At 36.2% G+C, this 20,888-nt stretch overlaps 1 protein-coding gene and 1 pseudogene across 5 annotated transcripts; one reads left to right on the top strand and one right to left on the bottom strand.

Moving 5' to 3' along the window:
* The first annotated feature begins 2,478 nt into the window (after positions 1-2,478).
* On the top strand, positions 2,479-3,488 carry LOC140881225 (low affinity inorganic phosphate transporter 1-like; annotated as a pseudogene).
* LOC140881226 (anaphase-promoting complex subunit 13) lies at positions 2,931-6,307 on the bottom strand. 5 transcript variants are annotated; one of them, XR_012149860.1, is made up of 5 exons: positions 5,753-6,307; positions 5,114-5,201; positions 4,919-4,972; positions 3,699-3,818; positions 2,931-3,070 (listed from the first exon to the last, which is right to left on the bottom strand). XR_012149860.1 is itself a non-coding variant. In XM_073286363.1 (5 exons), the coding sequence occupies exons 3-5, from the start codon at positions 5,187-5,189 to the stop codon at positions 3,757-3,759; spliced, it is 192 nt and encodes a 63-aa protein (XP_073142464.1). In that variant the 5' UTR covers positions 5,190-5,201; positions 5,460-5,561; positions 5,753-6,307; the 3' UTR covers positions 3,624-3,756. The 5 variants fall into 5 exon arrangements, 4 of the variants coding, with proteins under 4 accessions (XP_073142464.1, XP_073142465.1, XP_073142463.1 ...); XM_073286363.1 differs by lacking the exon at positions 2,931-3,070 and adding an exon at positions 5,460-5,561 and having other exon boundaries at positions 3,624-3,818; XM_073286364.1 differs by lacking the exon at positions 2,931-3,070 and having other exon boundaries at positions 3,624-3,818; positions 5,753-5,776; positions 5,861-6,307.
* Between the last annotated feature and the right edge of the window lie 14,581 nt (positions 6,308-20,888).

Genomic DNA, 20,888 nt, shown 5'->3' with positions numbered 1-20,888 from the left:
TAGTTAATTAGAAACCAGCGTTCTAGATTAACCCTTACCCCATAAATTAACCCGATAACAGCAATCTAGATTTAAATCCACGGTAGCATTCGAATGAGTAAAACTAATGAAGCTAGACAACACAAACACCAGCGGTTGTATTTAATCTAAGTCAATTGTTGTTCCTACGATTTAATAAATTCAACAGAAAAAAATATTAATCATAGTTGCTTCACAAATTAGATGATTCAAACAATTACGGATTTGAATTCTAATTTAGCTATAAGTTGTATAATGAAATCACAGGTCTATAATCTCACATACAAGCATGGCAATCAATTCAAAATAACTCTTGATACGCAATTTGGAATTAAACAATTGAAACTTGAATCTCACAAATAAAATAACTCAAGGGTTCGTCTTCCTCAACCAAATACTAAAACTTAGCCACAACGATTCATGAATTTTCTAGCAAAATTCATGAAAGAAATTTAAATCTAAGAAAAAGAAGAAAAACCTAGCCGCCAAGATGTTTCTTCAAGCTTCTAGCCGTCCAAAGATGATTCATAGTGATTCCCCCCACTCTAAAATTCGAGATATATCTTTTAATTAAGGCTAGAGTTCTTAAAAAAAATTCCTAATTTAGAGATTTTTTCCCGAACAACCCGTCTCCCTTGATCGGTTGAACTTTGCGGATCGAGCGAGACAAAATCTTGGACCCTACTGTTTTCACAACTTTTTGGCAACGCTCGATCGGTAAATATTGATCGATCGAGCGTCACAATCTCTTCTTCGATTTTCTGCAGCAGCACAAATGAAAATCTTCCAAGCGCGATAGCGCATCCACCAAGCGCAAACCTCCTCATCCGCGCAGATCACAGAGCAAACGCGCAGCTTCTTTCTTCAGCGCATGACATTGCGCAATCGCGCATCACACTTCTTCAGCGCTTCCAGTCCTCTTCCTCCTTGCAATTCATCATACTTGCTCTCTATTCTTCATCCTTAGCGCAGACACAAACTCAGCAGTGCATCATCCTTGTCCTCCAAAGCACAGCTTCTTCATTCCTTGCACAACAACAAAGCTCTTGTTATTCTTTTTTCACTTCTCCATGTATGTGCATCTGTCAATTCTTCATATGCATATTTTCTGGAAAATTCATTACATCCTACACAATAAAACCGGAAATATGTTATGTAGACACGATGTATGAAATACAAACTAAAACTTAGTTAAACACATGAATGCATGCAAAAACGACAATAAAATGATATGAAAATATGCAACATAAACACGCCTATCATTAATTCATGGGATTAATGAATTAATACATGAGAAAAGTCAAATTAAGGGAGAAATTACTAGCTGACCGGTGCGAGAAGAAGAGCGAAAAGAGGAGAACCAGAGCTGCGACGGTGTAGTCGTATACCACAAAGATGTGGCGGCTCATGCCGCGGCGTGTTGAGAGCTTGTAGAGTGTGTTGAGGCCGACATTGGTGCACTCCATGCCACAATCGCCGTGATGGCAGCACTTTTCGGTAGCATAAACAGTTGTCGGGATTCCTTGCTGCTGCTCCGCTTATCTTCATGTCCTCCGCTACTTTGTAGTGCTTGTGGTTATGGCTCGCTTCACATGAATTCGTGGGTTCTCAAAGATGAGATGAGGAATTGCGTGAGTTTTGAGAGAAAGAAAAAGCATAAAGAAAAGAAGGAACACCGTTGATAATTTGGAGAAATAATAAAATAAAGGTAAAAATATTAAATATGTGAATAGGGAGTAAAAAATTAGTTTTCAGTGTAATAGGGATTGCAGAATAACATTCTATGACATGGGGACTGAACTTAAAATTAGAGTTTATAATGAGGATTTATCCCCAATTTCCCGAAAAATAAATCAAAAATTTTAAACCAATCAAATTATTTTTTTATGAAATAATTTTGGAAACCTAATTTTCTTTTGTCGGTAAAATTCTTTTTATTTGTCGATGAGAACTTGGTCCAATGGTTAACGTTGAGGCCTTGAGATTAACTGGTCTCGGATTCGATTACCGTTAACTGCGTGTAATTTTTTAAATTTATTTAGACAGATTTAGAAATTTTTTTTGAAATTTATATGCTCGACTTGCAGTCTAAAAAAATGTTTCTTTTTGGCCTTTGAAAATCATGAAATATGGAGCTTGTGGATAACCAAATCTTACATGTAAAGTTTAAATATTTCATGAGATAACGTTGGAGAATCCCATGCAAACTCATAAATCTGTTCCGTTCCAGGTCCATGAAATCCTATTTTTAATCGAACTGAAGTCAGTCTCTCCTATTTCTAATCCTATAATATATATATATATATATATATATATATATATATATATATTTTGCTTTGGGGTCCCTAGTCATAAAATGTGGTACAAAATCATACATCATGTGGTACAAAACAAAATAAGGTGGTACAAATTAACAAAAATTGTGGTATAAAAAAGTGGCTAGGGAGTGCAGAGCAAAACATGTTTGGATTGAGGATTTTTCGGCAATTTACCGATATATATGCGCGCACAAGTACTTGTAAAGACATGGAATTCTTGCAAAGGCATGGGCTACACTTGCTGGGAATAGCTAGAGCTTGGTTCTTTGTGGACATAGCTTATTACAGCCAAAACCTCTTTCCAAAAGATATTTTCGGCGTCGTCGGGTAGCTGCCACCTGCAAAAACAATGAGTGCCCTCGATGAAGTTTTCAAGATTCTTCTTCCCAATTCCTGATAGCACTCTGCGGCACAGTTCCAAGGTACTGGTTCACCGTCTCGCTCATCAACCGAATAGGCCGTTTTATGATCCAAACTCTATGGTTTCATGATCCAAACTCTAGGATTCTTGTTCATGACAGTCATAATGTTCGCTTTGGCAATTCCTTACCATCACTGGACTTTGCACAAAACCGGTTTCTTGATAATGTATGAACTCACATTCTTCTTCGCCAACTTCGGGCCGAATAGCACAACATTTATAGTTCCAGCAAGAATCAGATCCACTTGCCATGGCATATCGGCTGCAGCTGGGAAGGCAGGGGCGATTGTTGGTGCGTTCGGGTTTCTGTACGCTGCACAGAATCAATATAAAGCTAAGACAGATGCGGGGTATCCAGCTGGGATTGGTATAAGGAATTCGTTGTTTATTCTGGGAGCAATTAACATGCTTGGGCTATTGTGTACGTTTTTGGTGCCGGAGGCAAAAGGTAAATTCACTTGAAGAAATGTCGAACGAGAATGTATAAGTCGAGGAGATTCAGATGATAGAAGAAGTTTAGACCTGCACCACTTCCCGATCAACACACAGTCAATTGAGTTCTCCCATCTTTTCTTTTTTTTTCTCTTTCTTTTTTCTTTCTTTCTTTCTTATATCATACATTCATGGAAACTCTTGGTTGTTTGACAAGAATCTCTTGATCTACGGGCAAGGGTGAGGCCCCCAAGATCCAAGAGAAAAAAAATATTAGTTTTATCTTTTTTAGGTGCCCTGAAAAACATTCTTACGGTATACTTGAGCAATATAGATATATAGTTAAGTTCGAAAAGGTCTTGCATTTGCTAATGCTTTTTGCTAAGCCCTTAAGCTTGAATTTCAAACAAGTCAAATCAAGCACAAACAAAACAAAGAGGTCAAGATTGATTCTATTAAACAAAACATTAGATTTTTTACGCATGGATCATCTTAGCACAAAGACTTACAACATTACTATGGTCACAAGAACAAAACCAAGTAGCGCCCTCCTTGGTGGGAACAACTTCATTGGTTGCCCAAAGCAAGATCATGCCAAGTATCTGTCTCAACTTGCTGAGTCTCCTGATCTATGAACAGGACCGAAGTCAACATACACGAGTAAATCAATCTTGGATATCACATAAACAGAAGATCAAGTACGAAAAAGTAATAGGTAAGAATAAAGTAAGTGATGGCCTGAGAAAACAATATATTATTCAAATTAATATTCAAGAAAAGGAGATCCAATGCAAGGATTCGGACTGTAACATGACAAAAGTACACCTAATTTGTGTTAGGCAATCACATTTTAATAATATCCAAGTCATGCCCCATAACCACAAAACCATGGTAAAAACAGCAGAGGCTTTGCAGCTAGGATAATATATTTGCAATAAAAACTTCAGCATTATTCAGAAGTAACTCAACTCAAATAACAAACAATGGGTTGTAAGTCAAATTCATAACTATGACTAAGGTCAATAAAACTTTGACAATAACTAGCTTAACTAACGAATTTCCACATAAAAAGCATCTAGTGCTTACGGATGTGCACGCATAAAATTCAAATTAGTTGCTACTGTTAGCAAATGTCATACAAGAATTATTTGGTTTGGGCTCAAGCTCGATCTGAATCAAATTGAAACAACATACAATTAGCCGTGTTTTTCACATTAATTCAATCAGATTACAAGTATACCACGACCACCAACCAAAAATGAAAAAACATAAACCTAAATTGTTGACTCAATTTCCTTTTTGGACGGACTTTGATTAGAGGATATGGGTTTATTATTTAACTCAACACACATACTCTCAACATCCTCTTGAAATCTTTCTTCAGATGAAAAACAGAATAGCATATAAGGTGACAACAAATCAGAAACCTTATGGAAAAATGGTAATATTTGCAAAATACACACGAATACCGTTCACCAGTTGAATTCTTGAACTCGTTCTATTCAATCTAAGGTAATCCTACATTTTAAGCCCTTGTTTTCAAAATGACTCGACCTACATTCCATGCGACTTCCATCATCCTTTCATAGAGTCTATCCCGAAACATTTGGAAAAATGCAGCTTCAATGGCCAAACCCGATTCAAGGACATAAACAAACCATTTGTAATTTCCTTATCAACATTAGCATCATTTCAAAGGAATTTATTCGAAATTTGAAAACAAACATACTCGAATCCTCAGTATCATCGGTCCTCGAAGCAAGTACTGGCGGCAGAGGAAGATCTGAACAGACAAAGGAATAGAAAAAAAAACAAAATTCTTCATTACATAAATATTTCTCATAAAAATACTCAAAAGGGTGATGACATTTTAAACAACGAGAATCAAACTTTATCCTAAACGAAGTTCCCAAAGAAGAATTACCATCATCAGGCAGAGTATCTCTCATCCATTCCTCATCCACAATATCAATCAAGATGCCCAAGCTTAGTTCTGCCATTGTGCTCTTCTTCTGTCCAAAATTAACCGCCGATTAGCTTAAACATGATGTCAGTGTCTTATTAGTTGTGCTTGGTTGGAGGTATTTGGATTTGAGAGAACATCCTCATTATTAAATTCATTGTTTGGACAGACATATGAAATCTATTGATTTGAAATTTTCTCATTATTAAATCTTTTGCTTGGATAGACATATCATTTCAAAATAGATTTCTCATAATTGAAGTAAATATGCATGAAACAAGATTTATATGTTATCGTTGTATGTTACCGAACTGTAATCCAACGTACAACTTTAATTTCCAAGGTTTCGGCCTACAACAATTTAAATATTCAAGACCCAACGTACAACTTCAATCTCCATGGTTTCGGCCTACAACACATTTAAATATTCCAAAACTGAATAAATTCACAACTCAACGGTAACAACCCAGACAATTCAACTATATTCCCAAAAAGTCACAACATCCCATTTCTAACAATTTCTTAGCAACTAATCACACTAATGTGTTCCAATATCACACCAAACAATTCGACATAAATTATAGGTTCGTCGAAATATACCTGGAAGACTTCCAACCGTTGAAGCTACAACATTAAATCCACACTGTATCAATAACGATGTGATATAATCAATGAAATCGAATTTAACTCGAATGGGTAAAATCTCACTTCCGGGCAGCCTGCTCAACTGGAATTCACACTAGAAAGTCCTAAACTCGAAATACAACAAGTAAAAACAGGGGTAGCAACGTCTCGCCGGAAAGCTCGCCGGAAAAGGGACTGGATATGAGTCGGACAACAGGGGCTGGTTCAACTATTCCTAACTTCGAAATACAGCCTATAGATGGTCGAAAAATCTCCAAGATCGAAGGTTGATTTCTTGAAGAATGCAGCAGAAACAGAACGCAGAAAACAGGCTATGAACAGGGCTCGATGTGGGCACAAACGAGCATCAAAAACAACGATTCATGGCTCAAATCGAAGCTACGGATGTAAGAAAGAAAACCCCTCAAACGGATCGAAGTATGGACCCCTGCCGAAGAAGATACGAGCCAAATACGTCGGTCTGGGAATTGGGTTTTCTTCCTTTTTTCTGTGCGTACATGTATGTGTAAGTGCGTTTGGTTTCACACGTTTTTAATTTGAAAAAGTGATTTTTTAAGTTATTTTTAAAAGTATTTTTTAAAAAAAAATTATAGTATTTTTGTGTTTGAATTAGTATTTTTGTATTTGAATAAACAAATTAAAAGTATTTATTTAATTCATAAATGTGTTTGGATGAATACTATTTGAAGAGTTTTTTTACTAATATATATTTCTATTAAATTTTAAACATTCTAATTTAAAAATATATAAAAAAAATAAGAATAACACAATGAATTGATAAATCATAACAAATATTCATAAATATTGAAAATCTTAAAAAACGTAAAAACAATTATTAATGCCAATATTCCATTGGTTATAAATTATTTATATAAAAAAAACGTCATTTTTAATGTCGACGTTGTATTAACAATGAATTTTTTATGTCATCTATAACTTCTTTCATGTGTCTAATGTTTTCTTGTGTGGGCTTCTGTCATCTTTTACCTTCATCGTCAACATAATTATTTTCACCATCTAGCTCAATTTCTTGTAAATCATCAATTTTTTCGAGTTGATATATATCAAATCAAATCTATTAATAGGGTGTTTGGCTAAACTTATTAAAAACAGTTTATAAGCTCCTAGAGCTTAAAAACTGTTTTAGGAGCTTATAATGAAAGGACTTCTTATTTACTACTACTGAAAATTTATTTTTATTTTTTAAATAAATACTTAATATATTTTATCTACATAAAACGTGTACTAAGGCACCGTTCTGTTCATCATATTCCTAATATATATATATATAGAGAGAGAGAGAGTTTTGCTATCCTGCCCACCCACCGTGCCCACATAATGTGCCCACCATGAGGTAACACTCAACTATTGAACGCACAATTCATCACATCCAATAGTTGAGTGCCACCTCATGGTGGGCACGGTGAGTGGGCATGATAGCAAAATTGTATATATATATATATAACTTATCGCATCTCATCCCACGTTTTTCTTATCATATTATTTATCCATATATTAACTATTTATTTTACATCAATCAAATCATTAATTATTTATAATACATCACTCAAATCATTGAATGTAAATTACTATATTATCTCTTATAAATAATATAATGTTTATTTTATTTATTGTTAAAAAGACAAAATAATCATTTAACATTTTTATATAAAATTTAATCAATCAAATCAAATCAACTATAATCTATCAATCAAATCAAATACTATTTTAACTATCATTTCTTATTTATTTTTTATTACATTATATTATTTATCTATGTATTACTTATACCATCACTCAAATCAAACGGTGTCTAATAATAATAAATAAATTAATACATAAATATATTTAAACTTTAAAATAAACTTACATAAAATATTCTACATAAACTTACTATTTTTTCATGCAAATTAAATATTTCAAGATTTAATATAACAATCCATGCATAAAATATCATACTTAAACTTCCATAAAAACTTCAACATAAAATCCATAAACTTGTTAATAAAATAAAACGTAGGCGAAAAAATGTATCATTATTCCAACCACTGAAACATAAATAGCATAGGTCACGAGCTAGCCGATAGTCGGGAGCTCATACGTCTCCACCGCCAGTCGGGGCTACATTATCTAAATCGATTTCTTGCTCACCTGCACCATTTAAGTCTAGTGAGCCTAGAGACTCAACACGCTCTATCTCATAATAACAACATGATAGAAATACATGCAACACATAACGCATGCAAAATACATAATATTACATATATCCATGTATATTCTTAAAATTCATAACTCATAGTTGTAACATAAACATGTCATGCATAATCTTGTCATAATACATTCATCATACATAATACATAGGGCATATCATAACTTAAAAAATTTCATGAGGTTGCATCCATGTCGTGTGACCGTAACATGTGTGATTGAACAATTAAATAACCAACGTATGTGGCGGTGGGATCTCCAACTCTTATGCCACTTCACCAGGCTGACCCCGAATTCATAGGCACATCATCATAAACATATGTGAAGGCAATCGGGCCCCAATAACCCTACCCACAGTCCCGTAGCATATGGAAAGGGCTCCGGGCCTAAGTATCTCATCCCCAATCCCGTAGATTGTCACAGACCCACTTCAACTTTCTTAAAAATATTTTTCATGTCCATCATCATACATATAACATATTTCATCGTGCACATCATAAAAATTCTTCATGATTTTATTTTAATAAAAATTTGCCCGTAAATATATATTTAATTATTTTTCATAAAATATAATACTTATACATACTTAAAATAATCATGAAAGAATTAAATATATATTTACGGACTATGCATTTTCTTCATGGACTGTTCAGGCTGCTGACTCCTTAGACTTATGCACATTTAGTTCTAGACTGGCCCAATAACTCAACTTAGACCCATTAACTTAAATTTAGCCCAAATAATTTATTTAAGCTCAATAGTACATTCCTGGCCCATTAATTAACCCAAGTCCATTAATATTTCCTATTGGTCCCAAATTGCCATAAACTGACCCAATAGTTTCCATGGGCCTTAGACTCATAAAAATTAATGGATTTACTTAAATAATTATTTACGCCCAAAATAATTAACCCAAGAATCCCACTTAATTAATTAATTCAAACTTAGACCCAAATTAACACTTAAACTAATAATTATCTTAAAAATAAAATACCCGAGCCCAACTAACACAACCCGAACCTGGACCCAACTAACTTGACCCGCACTATTTTAGACCTGATCCGGACCCAAAAACCCAAGTTCATCCTGCCTGGAACCCAAAAACCCGATCACCCCTCTCCCTTGCCTCTCGACCACGAGCAGCAGGCCATTATGTCCTGCGGCCGGTCAGCTCCGGCCGGAGCTCCACCGCCCAGACGTAGCCCAGGTCTAGGTGGTCCTAACCCAACCAGCCTCAGGTCTTAACTCACACCACATCCACAGACCGAGCCCCTCTTCCAAACAAAACCATGAATAACGGCCTTGGCCGACCCCATGACAGGAAAACGATGGATTCATGCAATAAGAAGGGAAAACCGTGAGTTCTAAATACATACAAGCAAGATGTTGTGAAAAATACTCGCAAGCGTACGAGTGTCAAGTTTTAATAAAGTGATGAATCAAGTATAGTTTCCACAAGGAGTAAATTGAAAATATTCAATATTTGTAATTAAAATAGTTTTAATTTTATTAAGAAAATTAAACTTTAGAGATTTGCTGACAAATTAATAAAGTAATGAAGTTTGTAAAGTGCGTGCACACACAATCCTTAAGAGATTATCAAGCAAAGAGAAATAGTCTAGAGGTTTTGATTTCACCTAGTCTCGCAATATTCATTCCTAATTAATCTATTTTCATGAGTTCATTTCAATTAATAACCAAAAACACAAATATGGTTCTATTTCCTTCTCCCGAGTATCAAATAGAGTGTATCAATTACAGATCAATTCCAATATCTCTATTAAAAATCTACTTGTAATGATATGTGTAAAACAATGTTTTTTCTAGGCTCTATTAAAGTTATAAGCTCTCCCGAGTCATATAAACAATTAATAGTGTGAATTCTGTCGATCCTATTCTAAATCCCCTCTCCCGAGTACCGGATTCTAAATAAATATGACAAATCAATTTATGGCCAGTAAATTGAAAAAACTTTCAAAACTAGAATCACAATTAATTTAGAAGAACTCAATTCAATAAAATCAACAATTTATAAACACGTCTTGACCAGGCTACATCAACCTCTAGACTTAAAAAGTTTAGTTCATAGCAAAATTCAAAACAACTAAAATCATGTTTAATAATTCAAACATAATTCAACAACTAAAAGAAAACAATAAAGAAGAAATAACGAAGCTGTAGTCTTTCTTTCGTGTCCGGTTGAAAAGCTCCGTCTTCGTTCCAAGCAATCTTCAATCTCAAGCTCTTCGAATTCTCACAAAGTTTTCTCTCAAGGATATCGTAGTGTGAGACGGCTGGTAACCTCTATTAGGTTTGAAAAACTCCCTTTAATACTCACTAAAATTCGTCCAAAATCCACCCAAAAGATTTCCCAAAGTTTCCAAAAATTTCAAAATTCCTCGGCAGAAAAATCGCGACGCGCGGGCGCTCCTCCCAAGTCGCGCAGGGGCACATAACTCTCTATCTTGACCATTCAAAATTCTTGAACACGCGCAGGAGCGCGTGATGTCTGGAGCGGGCATGCATAATTCTCTGCCTTAGCACTCTAAAATCACTTCATGAGGCGCGGGCGCGCGGAATAGCTACGCGGGCGCGAGTGCCTCTCGGGTCCTTCTTCATTCTTCCTTCAAAATCTTGGACCTTCGTTTCTCGTTTTACCTTCTTCTTGACTCCTTCGACTCCATCCATCATACGTCCAGTATTTGCTTTATTTCCTAATATCCAACACAAACAACTACAAATTCCACGTAATTCCGTTCGAAACCAAACAATTATCCAATAATATCAATACAAATTAAGTGCACAAAATGTTTGCTAGTCCCGAGGAAAAACCAAATAAGACTCAAAATCAAAGTACAAAATACTCACTCAAACAAATCAAGACCAACCAAGAAATACTATGAATCAATGGCCTCAGCAATATATTCAGAAAAACATTTTTCATCCAATCATATCGAACCTATCAATTTTTATCTTCAAACAAACACATGCTAGTGAACCTCAAAAACTTACAAATCCCGCAACTCACGTTCAAAATACTCTTATCCAAATCAATTCACACATTCATAGATCATGAGGACTTTTGATCGAGCAAATACTACCACAAAAAATCAACTCAAATATTTCTATCAAATAAGCTCGAATAAATCGCAAGTGTACGAGTCAAGTAATAATATAGTGTACATGAGTACGAATATCGTCCCACAGAGATTGATGTTTGAAAAATTCACCTCAAATATAATTTTTTAGTTAATTAAAATGAGATATGGAGAAAAATTTAATAAACTAAAATAAAAATAAGAATTAAAAGAAAAACAATAAATTAAGCTCAGAAAATAAATAAAAGATTGCTAGGATCTCGGTTCACCTACCCCTTTCTTCTCAAATGATTGAATTTCAATTCTCAAGTCATGCTTTTGACGAAATTCCCTAATCTATCAATATACTCTCTCGAGCTTTATTAATATAGTTAACAAATTATAATAACCAAGTCTCCTTGCGTTATTTAACACTGCAATTGCATTAACAATTTGTGGAATCCTCTAGATTTCGACCTGGTGGACTATGACTATCAGCATGTATCCAACCTCATATCTCTATGCAAGTAGTAGATCCATGGATTATATTACCCTTTCATGTCATAAAATCTTCTCTTGGTATCAATTATAACACATAAAATCAATAAGAAGTTGATCAAACTCCAAAATTGCAATAAACACAATAATATAATCAAGAACACTTAAAAACCAAATTCAAACTTCAACAAGAAATCAAAACAAAGTTTTGGGGGTAGGATCCCCTAAATCCCAGCAAATAAAAGAAAAAGAAAAGAGAAAACTAGTGTTTGCGGTTCTTCAATTTCTCAAGTTTCCTCCCTCTTCATGTTCTTCTCCTTGGATGGTCGCCTCCTCCCATCAATCTAATGTTTTGAACCCTTAAAACGTCAAAATTTTTCCTATTTATAGTGCCCAAGAGTTCTTTCCATGTAAAACACCTGCAAAATATAAATTTTCAACTTCAAGAGGGCGCTCGGTTGGTAATAAATGATGGACCGAGAACTGAAAATTATGCCTGCTTTCTGCCTATTTTTAGATGCGGCGCTCGGTCTGCCAAAAAGAGCGGACCGAGCGCCTTTTTTTCTTCCCAGCGCGCAACATTTTTGAAAAATTCATAACTTAAGTTCTAACCGTCGGATTGAGCTGAAATTTGACAGCATCTTCGAAAAATCTTGAACTTTAATTTAGACGGTGGATATTTGATTTGGAGCTCTATAAAATTAAATTTTAATTTTTGACCAAGGCTGCTCCGTAATTCATTCTTCAAAAATTCATTTTCCTACAAAATTAACCCGAGGAGTGAAATACACAAGCATGCACTAAAACAAATAAAAACACATAAAAAACAATATGAAAGCACACAAAATAGACATAAACATATCACGAAATAATGCACACAAAATGCACTTATCAACACCCCCATACTTAACTCTTGCTCGCCCTCGATCAAGACATGCAAAAACAATATGCAAACACAAACATAAGCAAATACGAATCATGAATGTGCACATCCTCTGATAAGTTCAATCACAAAATAAAATCACACACGCTCTCAACTTTTCATAATACACCTTTGGTTTAACGTGAACGTTGTGTGTGTGAACTGTCATTCGAGTTTTATACAACTTAGACAGAATTCATCTCAAAACTGCTTTGCGACCTATGACATATCAGTGCAAGTTTCACTCTTCAAGTGCACATTCCTTCCAACAACCACTAGACACCAACCTCCCTTGAGATAATGAATTATACACCTCCGGATTTTGCACCTGGTATTGCTTTAGCCCCAATAATTACCCGCTGACTTAGCTATAACTGGCTAGGATACGAAAAATCTTTATATTTTTTTCTAATACCATTGTCTATAGCCCGAATGGAGCATCAACCCCATTTAATCCGCATACTTTGCCTAAAATTTGCTCTTTTAGGATTTAAATCCTTTCAAGGCCCGGATGGAGTTGTAAAATTTTTTATTTCTAGGTGCGCCCAAGATCATAAGTGTCATACTAGAGCCTCATCAAAATTCATAGAACACAATTAAGATCCACAAACCACCTATTGTCGTGCAATGGTCAAACAGACAGAAACTTCATCAAATCTTTCGTTACAATACACTGGTCTAACACAAGTGCTAATAAATATTCATGGTTCAACCTACAGTTTCTCATGTCAAGTCAAGAGCAAAATTTTTCAAAAATCCATTTTTTCAAATAAACTTATCATCATTGGCTATTATGACTCATCCTACTCATGCAAGACAAAACAAACAACAAAAAAAACAAACTAGATGCAAACAAACACAAAACATGACAGATGCAACACAAACATAACAAACAATGCAATAAACTAGTCTACCCCCCATACTTATCCAAAGCATTGCCCTCAATGCTTCAGAACAATGAAAAGAATGAGAAACAAAAAAATTCAACACAAAAATAAACACAATGAAAACAAAATAACACTCCCCTGGTCAATCACCGTGGTGTAAATCCATCTGTCGCTGCTGCACCACATCTCTTAGGCCATCAATATTCCCATATATTCAACTTGCAAATCAAAAATTTTGATGTATTAAACATGATCAACTCAATATAAAGCAACAATTAGATAAAAACTAACACTAAAAAAAATGAAGTAAAAATCTTGGGTTGCCTCCCAAGTAGCGCTTGATTTTCAGTCTTCGGCTCGACCCTAAGAAGCACTCATCAAAGAGCGGGTGAAGCCCAAAGTAAGTGTCATATGACACCACCAATGGGTCTTTGTTCCATGTGCCCTCAAGCTTGGCCAAATGTATGCAGTTTATGCTCATCACCTCAACAACACTCCATAGCAGCTGATAAACATGGGAAGAGAACATCTTTGTGGGCTCTCGGAGAACAAATTCTTGTGAAATTTGTGTTGGCGGTGTGTCTGCATATATTTTCTCCTTCAAAACTCCTTTCGGTTGAGGTTCAATGGGAAGAGAATACTCAAACACTTCAAGATCTTCAACATGAATTGATTCGCACTCCAAATCATGGTTCTCTGAAACATCATCATCGAACCAAATTTGGAGGATCACTGTTTGAGTATCTTTCTTCGCTTCATGTTCTTGGTGTTCATGGAGAATTGATATTTTGAGATTCTCTATCTTCTCCTCAAGGTGGAATCTTGAATTGATTAGATCTTCTATAGCTCGCTCGTTCATGGCCACGTACTTTTCCACCATATCCTCCAGTAAATGGAACATCAATTGAGAACAACTTACCTCCTCTTCTTGAAGCTCGAATGATTGGTCTGAAAATTCTGGGTAATGAGCATCTTGTGGGTTTTGGTGGCTCCAAATATGTGGTGTAAGATCCCAATACCTGTGGTAGTCAAATTCTGCCATATCCTTTAGTATGTATATCGCACTGTCATCATCTCGGCAAAATAGTGGACAACCAGTTTGCAAAGCTCCATTAATCACCCAACTCTTTGTCACTGCATCCAAACCATTAAGAAAAAATTTAAGAAGAGAATAATTGGAGAAATCATTGTACCGGAATGTGCTCGCCAAATTATTGTATCTCTCCTATGCTGCGTAGAATGGATCTCCATGTTGCTGGGTAAAACTCGTGAATACTTGTCGATGAAACATCTCAAAGTATTACACCAGATGCATTCTTGCAAAAATAAAATAGAAAATGATAGATCACGCAGGAATAAAATAGAACAAATAAATAAATAAAAAAAATTAACTAAAGATAACAAGAAGTAAAAATGGTCTATCCAATCCCCGGCAACGGTGCCAAAAACTTGATCGAGCAAATACTACCACAAAAAATCAACTCAAATATGTCTATCAATTAAGCTCAAATAAATCGCAAGTGCACGAGTCAAGTAATAATATAGTGTACAAGAGTACGAGTATCGTCCCACAGAGATTGATGTTTGACAAATTCACCTCAAGTATAATTCTTTAGTTAATTAAAATGAGAGATGGAGAAAAAATTAATAAACTAAAATAAAAATAAGAATTAAAAGCAAAACAATAAATTAAGCTCAGAAATTAAATAAAAGATTGCTAGGATCTTGGTTCACCTACCCCTTTCTTTTCAAATGATTGAATTTCAATTCTCAAGTCATGCTTTTGACGGAATTCCCTAATCTATCAATATACTCTCTCGAGCTTTATTAATCTAATTAACAAATTGTAATAACCAAATCTCCTTGCGTTATTTAACAACTGCAATTGCATTAACGATTTGTGAAATCCTCTAGCTTTCGACCTGGTCGACTATGACTATCAACATGTATCCAACCTCATATCTCTATGCAAGTTGTAGATCCATGAATTATATTACCCTTTCATGTCATAAAATCTCCTCTCGGTATCAATTATAACCCATAAAATCAATAAGAAGTTGATCAAACTCCAAAATTGCAATAAACACAATAATATAATCAAGAAAACTTAAAAACCAAATTCAAACTTCAACAAGAAATCAAAACAAAGTTTTGGGGGTAGGATCCCCTAAATCCCAACAAATAAAAGAAAAAAAAAAGAGAAAACCAGTGTTTGCGGTTCTTCAATTTCTCAAGTTTCCTCCCTCTTCACGTTCTTCTCCTTAATTGGCCGCCTCCTCCCTTCAATCTAATGTTTTGAACCCTTAAAACGTCAGAATTTTTCCTATTTATAGTGCCCAAGAGTTCTTTCCATGTAAAACACCCGCAAAAAATGAATTTCCAACTTCGCGAGGGCGCTCGGTTGGTAAAAAATGACGGACCCAGCGCTGAAAATTATGCATGATTTCTGCCTATTTTTAGATGCGGCGCTCGGTCTGCCAAAAAGAACGGACCGAGCGCCTTTTTTTCTTCTCAGCGCGCGATATTTTTGAAAAATTCATAAGTTAAGTTCTAACCGTTGGATTGAGCTGAAATTTTAGCATCTTCAAAACATCTTGAACTTTAATTTAAACGGTGGGGATTTGATTTGGTGCTATCTAAAATTAAATTTGAATTTTTGACCAAGTCTGCTCCATAATTCATTCTTCAAAAATTCATTTTCCTGCAAAATTAACCCGAGGAGTGAAATACACAAGCATGCACTAAAACAAATAAAAACACATAAAAACAATATGAAAGCACACAAAATAGACATAAACCTATCACGAAATAATGCACACAAAATGCACTTATCAATATATAGGGTAAAAAGGATCAAACAATAGGATAAACTACAATTAAAAACACTCACAATCAGGTTATTTCACAAAAGAAAAAGTGTATGCGTGTTTTGACCAAAAATTCACATTCATTAAAAGTGTCAATCAATCATCCATAGGCTAGATTCTCGCAACCTTTCTCCACTAGTATATTGAGCAACTGTGACTCGGTCAATATGACTTAATTGGCTTGTAACGTCAGGCCTGGCTCATGGCTACAAACGAAGGATTAAGAATTCAAAAGAGGGAGTAAGCGATGTTCCGTTTCTAAATTTCACTCTTTTTCATTCATATTTCACACTTTTTCTTCACCCCATTGACTTTTTCAAATTTTTTTTCTCAACTTATCAATCCCTTTTTCATCACTTTTTCTATTATATATATTTTTTTTTGTTTCTTTTCACTACTACCTTCATATTTTTCAATTCTTTTCCACCACACCATTCCATCATTCAAACTTAAATTAGGAGCATACAAAACTTTCATGCGTTACTTACTCTCTCAAGGTAGGAATTAGTGTATAAGCTATTCATCAGGTAGTGAATATGGGACCTTGAAAAGATGCCGAATGAGGGTTTATCACACGTTTACCGCATGCCATTTTTTTTTCAATTAAGCTAAAATAGGGTACTAGGGATAGTTGAATCAATAGGTAGCTTAAAAGGCACAAAAGAATTTTAGAAAAATTGCCTAAATCATTCCTAAGTCACAGTTATGCCCGTATTGCGCCTCAAAGGGTGTCCGAACTAGTTCTAGACAATCTCAATTCACAAGTAAATCACATGAATTTTCACCAGTGCAAAAAAGAAGTAATCATCAGCAGTAAACGATGATCTTCGCAAGTATTTAAAACAAAGTACCTAGAGTACTCATATATCTCGTGAAAGCTCAAAGGGCAACTAAGGTAAGTTCCAACGAAAATTAGGCCCAAGGATCCAAAAATGCCTAATTCATTTCTATGTTTGTATGTTTTAACTCAAACTTAAGCACAATCACAGAATATATAGGAATTCATTCATCTAATTAGTTCACCAACACAAAAATTCTTTTAAGTAGGCTACGATCATGGATTTGAGATAAAAGCAAAAATTTGCATCATTGGCCAATTTTTTTTTTTCATTTCCTCCATGGTTTCTTGAATTTAACTCACATCCACACAACAATTTTCAATTTACCAACATCACACACTATTCTTGTAAAGAAAGCCATCCCTCCTCCAACACAATACTAAAAGAAAACAAACAAAAGACAAGAATAAAAATTCAGCAACAATTTCCAACATGATTTAAACAAAACACCCCCCCTCCCCAAAACTAGGTACATTCATTGTTCTCAATGAATTATCAAGAAAGAATAAGGACATGTACCTCAGACGACGACCGTCAGCGGTCGCCGCCCTCATCACCATCAACACCATGGTCAGGGTCCGAACTACCAAAAGTAGATGGCCACTGAGGATAGGGAGGAAACGGATGAGCCGAGCTCGCAGCATGAGGGAATTGGTGGTTCAAGGCATCAGTGAAACTCAGCATATAGTCCATAAACATAATATTCCTCTGCTGAAAATGCCGGAACTCCTGTCGTTGCTGGCGCAAATCCACCTCAAGGGATGTAACACGTGCATCCAAAGAGGGAGGTGGTACATGCTGTGGGTTATAGATGCGTCGCGCTGCTGCTCTAGCATTGTATGATCGTCTGACCTCACGTTCTCTCAATTCACTTTCAGATGGATGACGAGTGGGAGAACCACATGGTATGAGAGCTGTGGGCTTCAGCAATTATTCAGTAGGGCTCCAGTCAACTCCAACGGCTTCACATAAATCAGTAATAATAGAAGGCAAAGCAAGCCCCCCCCCCCCCCTCGAACGACAAGTAAAAACATTCTGAATAGCTTCTTGGCATATTTGACCGACATCTACAGCCTTTCCCTCAACAATGCAGTACACAAGAATCGCCCTCTCTTTGGTGACCTCATGGTCGTGATCAGTGGGCTTAAGTCGAGCGCAAACAAGATTGTACCACCTCTTAGCGTCAATAGTTAAGTCTGTCTTCCGCAGCTTTGATGGTTTGTGTTCACTGCCCAGCCTCCATTCAGCACCCGCGACACAGATGGTTTGAATAATGTCATCATAATCAATCTCCCCAGACTTATACGCAACATATTCATCAATTTCCACTGGCGGGATTTGAAACAAAGTATTAATCGGCATGGAGTCAAAAAGCACCATTTTGCCCTCACCAACACCTTGAACTCGATGTGTTTGACTTTAAAATTCGCATAAAATTTCCTGACCAAGGACACCACTGCTTCTTGTGGCTGTTTAACAAAGTGATGCCACTGACGCTCTATGACTTTATCACCTACATTGCTCCTAATAATACCTTTTGGATCAAATCCAATTGAAGTATCAAACCCCTGCTCAGGTAGAATGCTCTTAGATAACAAATGTGTTATAATTTTCTGCAACTTTTTCATCCCAGAAACGACGAGTATCAAAAGCAGGGGCCAAAGAAGAGGATTCACCAAACTTCATTTTTTCTTAGGGGCCATATTACAAACACTTAGATAGCGAAATACACAAGCCAAAATTCAATAATAACAAGCAGTTGCCGATACTCCCCCAAACTTATCAACCAAAGCAACAAACACACTCCTCACGCAAACGTCAAACGATCACCAACAACAATACCCAACTCAATAAATCCCACAATTCGAACAAAATTCCTTGCCACAACCCCTAATATCTCGGCTAACCAATAAAGAGGAGAATTTTCAACCCTGTAATCAGAGAAACTTACCACTGAATCTTGAGAACTCGCAGCAATAACCCCCAGCAAGAACTTCCTGACAAGTAGATCGATGGTGCGCCCTCAGATGAGAAGAAAAAGGAGAATATTGTTAAAGGAACGAATAAAAAGAAACGAGATTTGAGAGGGAGGAGGACTGTAAGATGGAATCATGAGTGTAATCGGCGATTTGGAGAAGGAAAGTGTGAAGGGTTGGAAAAGGAAGGGAAAATCGGGATGAAGAATGGGAGAAGAATGGAAAGAAATCGGGTTTTAAAAACAGAAGGGGCGGGCGCGTATACGGCTCGGGGCTGAATATGTTTGTGTACAGGGGATGCGCGGGCGTGCATAATAAGAGGAGCGGGCGCATACACATCTCTATTCTGCCTCTGGCTTTCTGAATTTTCAAGCGCGGGCGCGCCTCAGATCTGAGCGGGCGCGCATAAAGTTTTGTTTCATTCCTTCGTTTTTCAAATTTCATGAGGCGCGGGCGCGCCAAAGAGGAAGGCGGGCGCGTATATGCTGCTGGAAATTTCGTTCCTGAAAAAAAAAACAACAATAAGCAAGACGGACAGAAAAATGAAATCACAAAAAACAAATTAACGCAAAGACTATATAAAATTAAGAAAAGACGAAAGGAAAATTTGGGTTGCCTCCCAAATAGCGCTTGGTTTATAGTCCTCATCCTGAATTTCACCAGATTTAGGTCGGGTCTTTTAGCAAAGTGCTCTCAGTACTTCGTACTTCGTTACCAAAATAGTGTTTAACCTTTTTCCCGTTCACCTTGAATACCCTTCCATCTGTACATCAAAGCTCAATTGCACCTTGCGGATACACCGTCTCCACAGTAAATGGCCCAGAACATCGGGACTTCAATTTCCCTGGAAACAATTTCGGACGGGAGTTAAACAGCAATACTTTCTGACCTAATTCGAATTCTCGAGGGACAATGTTTTTGTCATGCTACTTCTTTGTTTGCTCCTTGTAAATCTTTGAAATCTCATATGAATAAGTTTGAAACTCGTCCAGTTCATTCAACTGTAATTTATGCAACTCCCCGGATACTTCGGGAACCATGTTCAGCTTCTTGACAGCCCAAAACGCTTTGTGCTCTAACTCCAATGGGAAATGACATGCCTTACCAAACACTAACCTATAGGGCGACATCCCAATAGGTGTTTTAAAAGCAGTGTGGTAGGCCCATAGAGCGTCATCTAGCTAGATTGCCAAATCTTTCCGATTCGTCTTAACCGTTTTCTCCAATATTTGCTTGATTTATTGGTTAGAGATATCCGCCTGACCATTGGTTTGTGGATGGTATGCAAACGCCACTTTATGCCTGACACCATATTTAGTGAGAAAGTTATTAAAAATCTTATTGCAAAAATGCGTAACTTCGTCACTGATTATTGCCCGTGGTGTTCCAAACCTTGTAAAAATGTTCTTCTGCAAAAACTTTACTACAACACGAGCATCATTAGTAGAGGTGGCAATTGCTTCCACCCATTTTCACACATAATCGACTGCTATTAAGAAATAAGTGTACCCAAAAGAAGGGGAAAAGGGACCCATAAAATCAATACCCCACACATCAAATAACTCCACTTCTAAAATATTTGTGAGAGGTAATTCATATTTTCTAGATATGTTCCCCGTTCTCTGACACTTATCGCATGATTTCACTAAGGTGTAACTATTTTGAAACAGAGTAGGCCAATAAAAATCAGATTGTAATACCTTAGCCGCAGTTCTTGTTGCTCGAAAGTGACCTCCATAGGGTGAGGAATGACATTGCTCTAGGATTTCTTGTGCTTCTTGACCCGCCACACATCGCCTAATTACTTGATCGGTACA

This window comes from Henckelia pumila, chromosome 2 (assembly GCF_033568475.1).
Source record: "Henckelia pumila isolate YLH828 chromosome 2, ASM3356847v2, whole genome shotgun sequence".
Taxonomy (NCBI): Eukaryota; Viridiplantae; Streptophyta; class Magnoliopsida; order Lamiales; family Gesneriaceae; genus Henckelia; species Henckelia pumila.
Note: the sequence above shows the minus strand (reverse complement) of the source record. Positions and strands in the feature narration are given on the sequence as shown.